The 13,141-nt window shown below is 51.8% G+C and overlaps 1 protein-coding gene across 1 annotated transcript in view; it reads left to right on the top strand.

Moving 5' to 3' along the window:
- GP6 (glycoprotein VI platelet) overlaps nt 1-13,141 on the top strand; it is a 37,946-nt gene that overhangs the window by 21,442 nt on the left and 3,363 nt on the right. Inside the window, exons 6-9 of the mRNA XM_021716075.1 lie at nt 1,262-1,294; nt 1,400-1,657; nt 4,694-4,978; nt 8,979-9,032. Of these exons, the coding sequence (XP_021571750.1) occupies nt 1,262-1,294; nt 1,400-1,657; nt 4,694-4,978; nt 8,979-9,032 (630 nt within the window). The remainder of the gene's footprint in view (nt 1-1,261; nt 1,295-1,399; nt 1,658-4,693; nt 4,979-8,978; nt 9,033-13,141) is intronic.

Raw genomic sequence — 13,141 nt, 5'->3', positions numbered from 1 at the left:
TAGCCATAAGTGTGCCACTGCACTCCAGCCTGGGCAACAGTGAGACTCTGACTTAAAAAAATAATAGGCTGGGCTCGGTGGCTCAGCCTATCATCCCACACTTTGGGAGGCTGAGGCAAGAGGATTGCCTGAGCTCAGGGTTTCGAAACCAGCCTGGGCAACTTGGTGAGAACTTGTCTGTACACTATCAAAAAATAAACCCGGTATGGTGGCACATGCCTGTAGTCCCAGCTGCTCAGGAGGCTGAGGCAGGAGGATCACCTGAACCCAGGAGGTTGAGGCTGCAGTGGACGCGATTGTGCCACTGCACTCCAGCCTGGGTAACAGAGTGAGACCTGACTCAAAACAAACAAACAAACAAACAAACAATAAAACGGACGAGTTCACAGACAGTAGTAGGCATACTTTAAACCTCCTTCCCCACAAAAAAACTACAGGGCCAGGCCTGTGACTCACTTCTGTAATCCCAGCACTCTGGGAGGCTGAGGTCAGAGGACTGCTTGAGACCAGGAGTTGGAGACTAGCCTGGGCAACATAGTAAGACCTTGTCTCTACAAAAAATTAAACAATGAGAAATGAGCTGGGTGTGGTGGCACTTGTAGTCCCAGCTTCTCAGGAGGCTGAGATGGGAAGATGACCTGAGACCGGGAGGTTGAGGCCACCCTGAGCTGTGAGCATGCCCCTGTACCCCAGCCTGGGTGACAGGAGACCCCGACTCAAAAGAGAGAGAGAGAGAGAGAAGGAAAAAAGAAAGAGAGAGAGAGAGAAGGAAAAAAGAAAGAGATAGAGAGAGAGAGAGAAAGAGAAGAAAGAAAAGAAAGAAAGAAAGAAAGAAAAAGAGAAATACAGTAATCATGGCAGCATAAACGTGAATGCACGTGACTGTCTTGCTGTCTTGTTACCGGAAGTGCCTATTAAATTACCTGGTCCTTTCTTTTTTTGTTTTTTGTTTTTTTGAGTTGGTGTCTCACTCTGTTGCCCAGACTGGAGTGCAGTGGCTGCTCCCGCCCACTGCAGCCTCGACCTGCTGGGATCCGGCGATCCTTCCGCCTCAGCCTTCCGAGTAGCTGGAACTACAGGCGTGCGCTACCACGCCCGGCTAATTTTTTTGATTTATTGTGGAGATGAGGTCTCGCCAAGTTGCCCAGGCGGGTCTCAAACCCGCGGGCTCAGGCAATCCACTCACCTCAGCCTCCCAAAGCCCGGGATTACAGGCTGAGCCACCGAACCTGGCTTTACCTGGTCCTTTCTTCTCTCCCAGGGCTGTGTCTGGGCCAGGCTGGAGCACAGGGCGGTGAGTCCTCCCCTTCACCATTCTCCCTCCCTTGGGGTCTTTGGCCAGGAGATTGTGTGGGTGGGGTCTCTCGGGAGGCTGATTCTGGGCTCCGCTCCCCTCCAGGCCCTCTCCCCAAGCCCTCCCTCCAGGCCCTGCCCAGCCCCCTGGTGCCCCTGGAGAAGTCCGTGACCATCCGGTGCCAGGGGCCGCCTGGCGTGGACTTGTACCGCCTGGAGAAACTGAGGTCCAGCAAATACGAGGACCAGGCGACGCTCTTCATCCCGGCCATGAAGAGAAGTTTCGCGGGCAGTTACCGCTGCTCCTACCAGAACGGGAGCCACTGGTCCCCACCCAGCGACCAGCTGAAGCTGGTTGCCACAGGTAACGGGAGGGAGGACGGGAGGGAGGGGATGGAGGGGCTGGATCCCACCTGGGCCCGTGTGGTCCTCAGGGGTGGCCTCGAAGGGGGTGAAGATGGGGTGTTGAGGACAGTCAGTCCAAAACCCCACAGGGCTGGGATTCGGGTGAGGCCAGGTAGGCCCTGGCTTGGGGGTGGCAGGGCTGCAAAACTCAGTGAATATTGAGAATAACTTTAAAAAAATTTAGAGTCAGGTTCTCCCTCTGTTGCCCAGGCTGGAGTGCAGTGGCATGCTCACGGCCACCACCGCCTTAACCTCCGGGGCTCAGGGGATCCTCCCGCCTCGGCCTTCTGAGTAGCTGGGACTACAGGCATATGCCACCACGCCCGGATAATTTTTAAATTTTTTTGTAGAGAAGAGGGCTCACCTTGTTGTTCAGACTGGTCTTGAACTCCTGGGCTCAAGTCATTCTCCCACCTTGGCCTCCCAAAGTGCTGGGATTACAGGCATGAGTCACCATACCAGGCCAATATGAATAGCATTTTAATGCAATCTTTTAAACTCAAAATCAACTCCAAACGTCCACACTGAACAAAACATCACAATTTTATTGATTCACTGACTGAGTCCAAATCTCACTCTGACACCCAGGCTGCTGGGCTCAGGCAACCCTCTCGCCTCCACCTCCCAAAGTGCTGGGATAATGACGTGAGCCACCGCACCCAGCTGGTTTATTTATTTTCAAAATTAAAAAAAAAAAAAAAGGTCAGGCACAGTGACTTAAAACTGTAATCTCAGCACTTTGGGAGGCTGAGGTGAGAGGACTGCCTGACCTCAGGGGTTCGAGACCAGCCTGGGCAACTTGGTGAGGCCTTGTCTCTTCAATAAATAAAAAAATAAGCCGGGCATGGTTGCGTGCGCTTGTAGTTCCAGCTACTTGGGAGGATGAGGCAGAAGGATCGACGGAGTCCAGCAGGTCGAGGCTGCGCTGGCCGTGAGCGTGCCCCTGCACTCCAGCCTGGGTGATGGAGTGAGACTCTAACTCAAAAAAAGGAAAAAGTTCAACTTTGTTAAGGTGTCATTGACAAACAGAAACTGTATCTATTTAAGGTATACAACTTGATGCTTTGATATATGTACACGCTGTGAAACAGCCACCGCCATCAAGCTAACTGACACACCCATCACCTCACACCTTGTTTTTTTGGTGGTGAGAACAGTGAAGATCTACCCTCTCAGCAAAGTTCAAGTATACACCACAGTATTGTTGTCGTATTGGACAAATTATCTAACACCAGATGCCTTGGTTTCATTTACAAATAGGGGCATTTGGTTGGGAATGGTGGCTCACGCCTGTCTTCCCAGTACTTTGGGCTGAGGTGAGAGGACTGCTTGAGGCCAGGAGTTCAAGGCAAACCTGGGAAACAGTGAGATCTGCGTCTACCAAAACCTTTTTTTTTTGAGTTGGAGTCTCATTCCGTCGCCCAGACTGGAGTGCAGGGGCCGCTCCCAGCCACCGCAGCCTCGACCTGCTGGGCTCCGAAGATCCTTCTGCCTCAGCCTTCCAAGTAGCTGGAACTACAGGCGCGCACTACCAACCCCGGCTAATTTTTTATTTATTGTGGAGATGAGGTCTCACCAAGTTGCCCAGGCGGGTCTCGAATCCACCGGCTCAGGCAATCCACTCACTTCAGCCTCCCAAAGCGCTGGGATTACAGGTTGAGCCACCGAGCCTGGCTTGCCAAAAACTTTAAAATTAGGTGGGCATGGTGGTCCATGTCTGTAATCCCAGCACTTTTGGAAGCTGAGGTGGGAGGGTCGCTTGAGGCCAAGAGTTTGAGACCAGCCTGAACAATATGGTGAGACCTCATCTCTTTTGTTTTATTTTGTTTTTGAGTTGGAGTCTCACGCTGTTACCCAGACCGGATTGCCGTGGCATGCTCATGGCACCCACAGCCTCGACCTGCTGGGCTCAGGCCATCCTTCCGCCTCAGCCTTCCAAGTTGCTGGTTCTACAGGCATGCACTACCATGCCTGGCTAATTTTTTGATTTATTGTAGAGATGAGGGCTCACCAAGTTGTCCAGGTGGGTCTCGAACCCATGGGCTCAGGCAATCCTCTCACCCCAGCCTCCTAAAGTGCTGGGATTATAGGCATGAGCCACTGCCCCCAGCCGAGACCTCATCTCTTAAAAAAGTATATCAGCCGGACATGGTGGCTCTTGTCTGTAATCCCAGTACTGTGGGGGATGGAGGTGAGAGGCCTGCCTGAGCCCGTGGGTTCGAGACCAGCCTGGGCAACTTGGCGAGACCTTATCTCTATAATAAATCAAAAAATTAGCTGGGCATGGGGGTGTGGGCCTGTAGTTCCACTACTTGGAAGGCTGAGGCAGAAGCATCACCTGAGCCTGAGAGGTCGAGGCTAAGGCGGCCGTGAGCGTGCCACTGCACTCCAGCCTGGATGACAGAGTAAGACTCCGACTCAAAGAAAAGTATATGTATAATATATACATATATGTCTATATATAAATAAATATATGTATTTGTGGGGCATTGATCATGATAGGTTCATAGGTCTTTGTGTGGATCCAGCAAATTGATAAACGTCGTCAGTTTGGAACATACCTGGGAGCTGGTACTTTAACCCGGATTACAATGTAACGACTGTACTCGGTAACAAGCTTCCCACAGCGTAAGCCCAAGCTACTTTGTTACCAGGTCCTATCCTGAGCGCCCGCTAGGTCCCCTCTGCTGAACGCCAAAGACCATTGTCTCTTTCAACCATACCCATTTCATGGAGGGCGCTGAGGCACAGGACGAGAGGGGCGTTTACCTCCAGGGCCTCACATCCCTGGATGGCAGAACCAGGATTTGAACCCAGGCACCAGGGTGTGACACAGCCTGGCTCCCTCTCCTGCCGGGTGACTGTCGCCCTGTCTCTGTGAGCTTGGATCTCCGGGAAGTTCCCTAACCGGTGGGGGAGGGGGGCGGGGGGACCCCGGCCAGCCCCCACAGCCGGGACTCAGCCCGTCTCGACGCCAGTTTTCCTCCCTCCCCAGGAGTCTACCAGAAGCCCTCGCTCTCGGCCCAGCCCGGCCCCGCGGTGTCCCCGGGCGGGGACGTGACCCTGCACTGCCAGACGCCGCTGAGCTTTGACCAGTTTGCTCTGTACAAGGAGGGCGACGCCGAGCCCTACAAGAACCCCGAGAGGTGGTATCGCGCCAGCTTCCCCATCATCACGGTCACCGCCGCCCACAGCGGAACCTATCGCTGCTACAGCTTCTCCAGCGGGTCCCCGTACCTGTGGTCGGCCCCCAGCGACCCCCTGGAGCTCGTGGTCACAGGTGAGGGCGGTGCGGACCCAGCCTCCCCTCAGCCCTCCGGGTCCCGACGGCGGCGACTCCGAGGGGAGGGGCGCGGGGCGCGGTGGATGGAAAGCCGAGCGTGGGAGGAGGGGCCGTCTCCTGTTACCATGGTAGCAAAGCATCCAGACAGGCAGGGCGCCGCGCGCGCGCGCGGATCTGTCCTCCCCGCACTTTGGGAGGCCTCACGCCACGAGTTCGAGGTCAGCCTGGGCAACACAGTGAGACCTTGTCCCTACAAAAAATTAAAAATAAACTATATTATATATATGAAAAAAATCCCACAGAGTACCACAGGCCTACCAGCCCACAACTCAGATTTATTATTTTTATTTATTTATTTATTTTGAGTTAGAGTCTCACTCTGTCGCCCAGACTGGAGTGCAGTGGCCGCTCCCGGCCACCGCAGCCTCGACCTGCTGGGCTCCGGCGATCCCTCTGCCTCAACCTTCCGAGTAGCTGGAACTACAGGCGCGCGCTACCATACTCGGCTCATTTTGATTTTATTATAGAGATGAGGTCTCGCCAAGTTGCCCAGGCGGGTCTCGAACTCGCGGGCTCAGGCAATCCACTCACCTCAGCCTCCCAAAGGCAGGGGATTACAGGCTGAGCCACCAAGCCCGGCAACTCAGATTTATTTTATTTTATTGTAGCATTTTGGGGTACTAGTGAGGATTTGCTACATAAGTAGGCTGCAGGCAGGTGGAGTTTGGGCTTCTAGCTGGCTTTGTCTCCCCCTGATAGAGACCAGGCACCCAGTGTGTTGCCACGGCCCCCTCCCTCCCTTGCACTGTCCAGCGTCTGCTGATCTCACCCTGGTGCTTGTGGGACCGGTGTTCTGGGTTCACTTATGGGTGAGAACACGCAATATTCAGCTCTGTTTCCGTGATAGTCCGCCTAGTATGACGGTCTCCAGCTGCATACAGGTTGCTGCGACCGCCATGATTTTCTTCTTCTTGATGGCTGCATAGTATTCCATTGAACAGCAAAGATTTATGACATACTGTTCTGGGGGCCAGAGGTCCAGAATGGCTCTCACTGAGATAAGACACAGGCGGGGCCAGGGCCGGCTCCTTCTGGGGCTCTGGAGCAGTCCATCCTGCATCTTTTCCAACCCCCAGAGGCCACCTACATGCCCTGGCTTGCAGCTCTCCCTCCATCTTGGGCACCAGCAGGGTGAAGCATGCTTAAATTTTTTCTTTTCTGCTTCTTCTGTCTCCTTCTCCCATTTCTGAGGACGCCGTTGAGTACACACTCATCATCTAGTGTGTACTGTCACCTAGTGTTGGATAACAGGGACACACAGCTAGGAATGGTGGCTCACGCTTGTCATCCCAGCACTTTGGGAGGTAGAGACGAGAGGATGGCTGAGCCCAGGGGTTCGAGACCAGTCTGGGCAACATGGTGAGACCTCATCTCTACAATAAATGGAAAAATTAGCCTGGCCTGGTGGCACATGCCTGCAGTTCCAGCTACTTGGAAGGCCAAGGCAGAAAGATCACCTGAGCCTAGCAGGTCGAGGCTGCGGTGGCCGTGAGGGTGTCCCTGTACTACAGTTGGGTGATAAAGTGAGACTCCAACTCAAAAAACTCCCCAAACCAGAAAAAAACACAGGGACACTATTGTGATGAATTCATATGTCTTGTGAGGATTCAGTAACTGCTGTTACACTGAGCCTACCTGGACAAGCCCCCCATATCTTCTTTTTTGGAGTCTCTGTTGCCCAGGCTGGAACACAGGGGCATGCTCACGACCACTGCAGCCTTGACCTGCTGGGCTCAGGCGATCTTCCCGCCTCAACCTTCCAAGTAGCTGAGACCACAGGAGTGGGCCACCAGCCCAGCTAATTTTTTTTTTTTTGAGTTGGAGTCTCACTCTGTTGCCCAGACTGGAGTGCAGTGGCACATTCCTGGCCACCATAGCCTCGTCCTGCTGGGCTCTGGCGATCCTTCCACCTCAGCCTTCCAAGTAGCTGGAACTACAGGTGTGCACTACCATGCCTGGCTATAATTTTTTAAAATTTATTCATTGTAGAGATGAGGGCTTGTCAAGTTTCCCAGGTTGATCTCAAACCCCTGGGCTCAGGCAATCCTCTTGCCTTCTCTCCCAAAGTGCTGGGATGACAGGCGTGAGCCACTGTGCCCAGTCAATCCCCTCCCCCTCATCTCTAGACCCCATCCCTAGGGCCTGCTCATATGATCTAGAATTATCTCTGCACCTCAAGGACCTCAACTGAGCCACACCTGCAGAGTCTTTTCTGCCATGTGAAGCAGCATATTCATGGGTTTGGGTGACTCGTACCTGGACATGAGTGGGAGGCATCACGCTGTCCTCTACAGAGTCTATGAACTAAAAAAAAATTTTTTGAGTCAGGGTCTCGCTCTGTTACCCAGTCTGGGGTGTGGTGGCACGATCATAGCTATAGCAACCTGCTGAACTCAGGCAATCCTCCCGCCTCAGCCTCCTGAGTAATTGGGACCACAGACATGCACCGCCATGCCTGGCTACTTTTCTTTTTTTTAAGTTGGAGTCTCACTTTATTGCCCAGGCTGGAGTGCAGTTGCACACTCACAGTCATCGCAGCCTCGACCTGCTGGGATCAGGTGATCATCCTTCTGCCTCAGCCTTCCAAGTAGTTGGAACTACAGGTGTGCACTACCATGTTTGGCTAATTTTTTGGATGTATTGTAGAGACAAAGTCTCACCAAGTTGCCCAGGCTGGTCTTAAGCCCCCAGACTCAGGCAATCCTCTCGCCTCGACCTCCCAAAGTGCTGGGATGACAGGCTGAGCCACGGCACCTGGCCTGGCTGATTTTTTGATATATTGTAGAGACAAGGTCTGGCCAATTTTCCCAGGCTGGTCTTGAACTCCTGGGCTCAGACGATCCTCTCACCTCAGCCTCCTGAGTAGCTGGGACAGCAGGTGTGTGCTCCCCTGCTTGGCTAATTTTTTTTTTTATAGTTGTTGTAGAGACAATGTCTTTGTGTTGTGCAGGCTGGCCTGGAACTCCTGAGCTCAAGCAATTCTCTTGTCTCAGACTCCCAAAGTGCTGGGATGACAGGTGTGAGCCACCACGCCCAGTCTCAAAGTCTTTATTGGTGGAATCCAGCAGAACTCTGTTGATTGACATTTCTGTGCCTACCTGGGGTCAAGCCACTGCTCACCCCACACACATGGGTTTTCAACGCCCACAACTAATCCAGACTGGGCCTATCCTACCACCTAGTGGCTAATTTGAGACTCACACCTTTCTTTTTTCTTTTCTTTTTTTTTTTTTTTTTTTTTGAGTTGGAGTCTTTGTCGCCCAGACTGGAGTGCAGTGGCACGCTCCTGGCCACTGCAGCCTCGACTGCTGGGCTCAGGCAATCTTTCCACCTCAGCCTTCCAGGTAGCTGGAACTACAGGCATGCGCCACTATGCCCGGGTAATTTTTTAATTTATTGTAGCGACAAGGTCTTGCTATGTTGTCCAGGCTGATCTGAAACTCCTGGGCTCACTCAATCCTCCCGCCTGGGCCTCCCAAAATTCTGGGATTACAGGCATGAGCCACCATGCCCGGCTACTTTAGCTCTAAAATAGATTTTTTCGACACGCTATCCTAGCAAATGTCAGCATCTGAGAATATTACTTCTGTCTTTGTATTCTGTAAATAAAATAAAACAAAATAAAATTTATTTGAAATCACTTATATAGAAAAAAAATGTGTAAATGATAGCGTCTTTCGACTCATTTTCCAGGTGTGGAAATTGGGTCACAAAAACGTTACATTTGAAGCTGGGCGTGGTGGCTGATGCCTGTAATCTCAGCACTTTAAGAGGCCAAGGTGGGAGGACTGTTTGAGAACAGCCTGGGCAACATAGTGAGACCTCATCTCTACAAAAAAACAAACAAAACAAAACCCCCAAATCCCAAAATGTTTCATTATCTGCCAGGACCCACAGCAAACAGCGCACAGACTTCTCTCATTTTCTGGTTCCTCAGGTGCCTCTGTGACCCCCAGCCAGCCACCCACAGGACCACCTTCCTCCATACCAGGTAAGTCATGCAGGGTCAGCGCTGGTGCCCCGGGTATGAGGCACATGGACTCCTCCTCTCTTTCTCTCTCTGCCTCGATTTCTTGGTTTGTTTAACTTGCTGTGTCTTTCACACATTTGCTTCATTTTAGCCCCTCCTTCCTTTCTATTTCTGCCTGTGCAGAGGGCGTCCAGTGTAGACAGCTGTAAAAATGTGGTCCCCAACCTGCCCTCTGCGGATGGTTTAGAAGGTCTAACACGTAGACAAGAAATCTGGGCGGTGTGCTAAACCAGAGCATCCTGGACTCCGTTTCTTTTTCTTTTTCTTTCTTTCTTTCTTTCTTTCTTTCTCTCTCTCTCTCTCTCTCTCTCTCTTTCTTTTTTTTTTTGAGTCAGAGTCTCACTCTGTTGCCCAGGTTGAAGTGCAGTGGCACGCTCATGGCCACCATAGCCTCTACCTGCTGTGCTCAAGTGATCCTTCTGCCTCAGCCTTCTAAGTAGCTGGAACCACAGCCATGTGCCACAGTGTCCGGTTATTTTTTTGGATTTTTTTTTGTAGAGACGAGGTCTCACCATGTTGCCCAGGCAGGTCTCGAACTCCTGGACTCAGGCAATCCTCTCACCTCTGTCTCCCAAAGTGCTGATATGCTAGGCTGAGCCACTGCGTCCTCTGAGTCTCTGGTTCCATTGGTCAGAAGTTCTCGAACTTTTGTGGGCATAAGAATCTCCTGGCAAGCTGGGAGATGGAGGCGAAAGGATTGCCTGAGTCCAGGAGTTCAAGACTCGCCTGGGCAAAATGGTGAGACCTCGTCTCTACAAAAAAATTAAAAAAAAAAGAATTAGCTGGGCTTTGTGGTGCATGCCTGTGATTCCAGTTCCTTGGAAGGCTGAGGTGGAAGGATTGCCTGAGCCCAGCAGATTGAGGCTGTGGTGGCCGTGAGTGTGCCACTGCACTCCAGCCTGGGCGTCAGAGTGAGACTAAAGAAAGTGGAAATAGGCCAGGCACGGTGACTCAAGCCTGTAATCCCAGCACTTTGGGAGACCGAGGCAAGAGAATTGCCTGAGCTCAGGGGTTCGAGATCAACCCAGGCAACTTGGCAAGACCGTGTCTCTACAATAAATCCATGGTAGTACGCGCATGTGGTTCCAGCTACTTGGAAGGCTGAGGTGGAAGGATCGCTAGATCCCAGCAGGTTGAGCCTGCAGTGGCTGGGAGCGTGGCACTACATTCCAGCCTGGGTGATGGAGTTAGATTCCAACTAAAAAAAAAACAACAAACAGAAAAACAAGGGTACCTGCATAATCAACATTTGTATACCTAACCCTGAGTTGTACCCCACACCTTTATAATAATAATAAAAAAAGAATGAGGAAACAACCCAAATGTCCTTCAACTGATGAATGGACCCGCTTCCTACTAAGCCACTGAGAAACTGAAGAGAAACATTAGGACCTTTTGAATTTCCTTCTGCTCAGCGTCCTTGGCATGTGTGTCTAATAGAGGGGTTTAGGAAGACCAGATATCCCAGAAGAGGTTTGGGGACTAGGGACCCACTGGGAATACCTGACGTTATTTCCTTTCTTTTTTGGAGTTGGGGTCTCACTCTGTTGCCCAGGCTGGAGTACAGTGGCACGCTCATGGCCACTGCAGCCTCCTTCTGCCTCAGATTTCTGAGTCATTGGGACTACAGGCATGCACCACCATACTGGGTAATTTTTTTTTTTTTTTTAGTTGGAGTCTCACTTTGTCACCCAGGCTGGAGTGCAAGTGGCACCATCATGGCCACCACAACCTCGACCTGCTGAGCTCAGGCCATCCTTCTGCCTCAGCCTTCCAAGTAGCTGGAACCACAGTTGTGCGCCATCCTGCCCAGCTAATTTTTCTTGGTTGATTGTAGAGATGAGGTCTTGCCAAGTTACTCAGGCTGGTCTCGAACCCGTGGGCTCAGGCAATCCTCTCGCCTCAACCTCCCAAAGTGCTAGGATTATAGGTGTGAGCCACCACGCCCGGTCCAGGTGAATCCTTTAATTATTTTGTAGAGATGAGGTCTCACTATGTTGCCCGAGCTGGTCTTGAACCCTGGGCTCAAAGAATTCTGCCTTGGGCTTCCAAAGTGTTTGAGATGATGGGATCAGCCCCTACATCTGGCCTCTGACGCTATTTCTCTTCCTTATGATCCTTCTTAGAACCCCCAGGAGCCTCCAGCCAACCGACTACCTCACCCATGAGCAAAGCCCCCACCACGAGTGAGTAGCCAGGCACTTCACGCTCAGCCAGAAGGAGTGTGAGGAGGGGCTCCCTGTTCCATGATCTTGACTCGTATAGGCTTTAATGCACCTGACTAAACCTCTGTCTCTTTCCACAAAAGTCCTCCATTGGAAGCTAGAGGGAGGGGCGGAGGGGGGGGGTGCCCTGAGGTTGGGAAGAGGAGCATTCTGGGAAATGTGGGTGTTTCAAAGATGGTGGAGCCGAGGCTACGATGGGAAGACAGATGGGAAGACCGTCACCCACCCACCCAGCCCTGCATACTGCTCTCAGGGTCAAGCCCAAGATCATCCCACTTGGCTCTGGCCCAGTTTTTTTTTTTGAGCCAGGGTCTCACTCTGTCACCCTGGCTGGAGCGCAGTGGCACAAGCATGGCTCACCACAGCCTTGACCTCCTGGGCTTGGGTGATCCTCCCTCCTCAGCCTCCAGAGTAGCTGGGACTACAGGTGAGTAGCCACCACGCCTAGCTAATTGTTGTACTTTTTTTAGAGATGGGGTGTCGCTGTGTTGCCCAGTCTGGTTTTGAACTCCTGGGCTCAGGCATTCCTCCCACCTCAGCCTCCTGAGTAGCTGGACTACAAGTGTGTGCACCACGTCGCCTGCTTATTTAATTTTTTTTTTTTGTAGAGATGAGGTCTTGCTATGTTGCCCAGGCTGGTCTCGAACTCCTGGGCTCAAGTGATACTCCCATCTCAGCCTCCCAAAGCACTGGGATCACAGGTGTGCACTGCTGTGCCTGGCCAAGAACACTTTGCCCTTTTTTTAATTGGTGGCTTCCCCTGCCCTTTCTCAGTGTCATGTGGGCTAGCTACTAAAGCAATTTCTACAGTGTATTAAAATGAGCACTTTGCTTCCTGACCCCTTCCAGAATCTGGAAACACCACATGGACAGTGTGTGATTAATATGTTGGTCCCCATAAGCCAGCACATGGCTGAGTATGTGGCACATCTCAGAAAACACTTGAGAAACAAGAGAGCTATACAAGGGGAACTCAAAAAACCCAGAATGTATTCATTAAAAACTGTGCATTGGCTGGGCATGGTGGCTCATGCTTATAAGCCTAGCAGTTTGGGAGGCTGAGGTGAGAGGATTGCTGAGTCCATGGGTTTGAGACCAGCCTGGGCAACTTGGGAAGACCTCATTTCTATAATATATCAAAAAATTAGGCAGACATGGTGGCGTGTGCCTGTAGTTCCAGTTACTTGGAAGGCTGATGCGGAAGAATCGCCTGAGCCCAGCAGGTTGAGGCTGTGGTGGCCATGAGTGTGCCACTGCATTCCAGCCTGGGCAACAGAGTGAGACTGACTAAAAAAAAAAGTTTGAGTGCGATGGCTCACACCTATAATCCCAGCACTTTAGGAGACCGAGGTGAGAGGATTGCCTGAGCCCACAGGTTTGAGACTAGCCTGGGCAGCTTGGTGAGACCTCATCCCTACAATAAATTAAAAAATTAGCCCGGCATGGTGGTACGTGCCTGTCATTCCAGCTACTTGGAAGGATCACCTGAACCCAGCAGGTCAAGGCTGCGGTGGCCATGAGCAGTGCGTCACTGCACTCCAGCCTGGGCAACAGAGTGAGACTCCAACTAAAAAAACCTCAAAACAACAACAAAACAAAAACAAAAACAAAAACAAAAACAAATTGCTGAACACTCAGTGAGGAGTAGACAGGTGCGCTCACAACTTACCCATCATGAAATTGGCAGATGCATTGAAAGAATCTCCAGCTGGGCTCGGTGGCTCAGCCTGTAATCCTGTGCCTTTGGGAGGCTGAGGTGAGTGGATTGCCTGAGCCCGCGGGTTCGAGACCCGCCTGGGCAGCGAGACCTCATCTCTACAATACATCAAAAAATCAGCTGGGCGT

The sequence above is a fragment of the Carlito syrichta genome, unplaced genomic scaffold, assembly GCF_000164805.1.
Source record: "Carlito syrichta isolate Samal-C Ts95f unplaced genomic scaffold, Tarsius_syrichta-2.0.1 Scaffold308154, whole genome shotgun sequence".
NCBI classification, from domain to species: domain Eukaryota; kingdom Metazoa; phylum Chordata; class Mammalia; order Primates; family Tarsiidae; genus Carlito; species Carlito syrichta.
The sequence above is the reverse complement of the archived record's forward strand: the minus strand, read 5'-3'. Positions and strand labels throughout refer to the sequence as shown.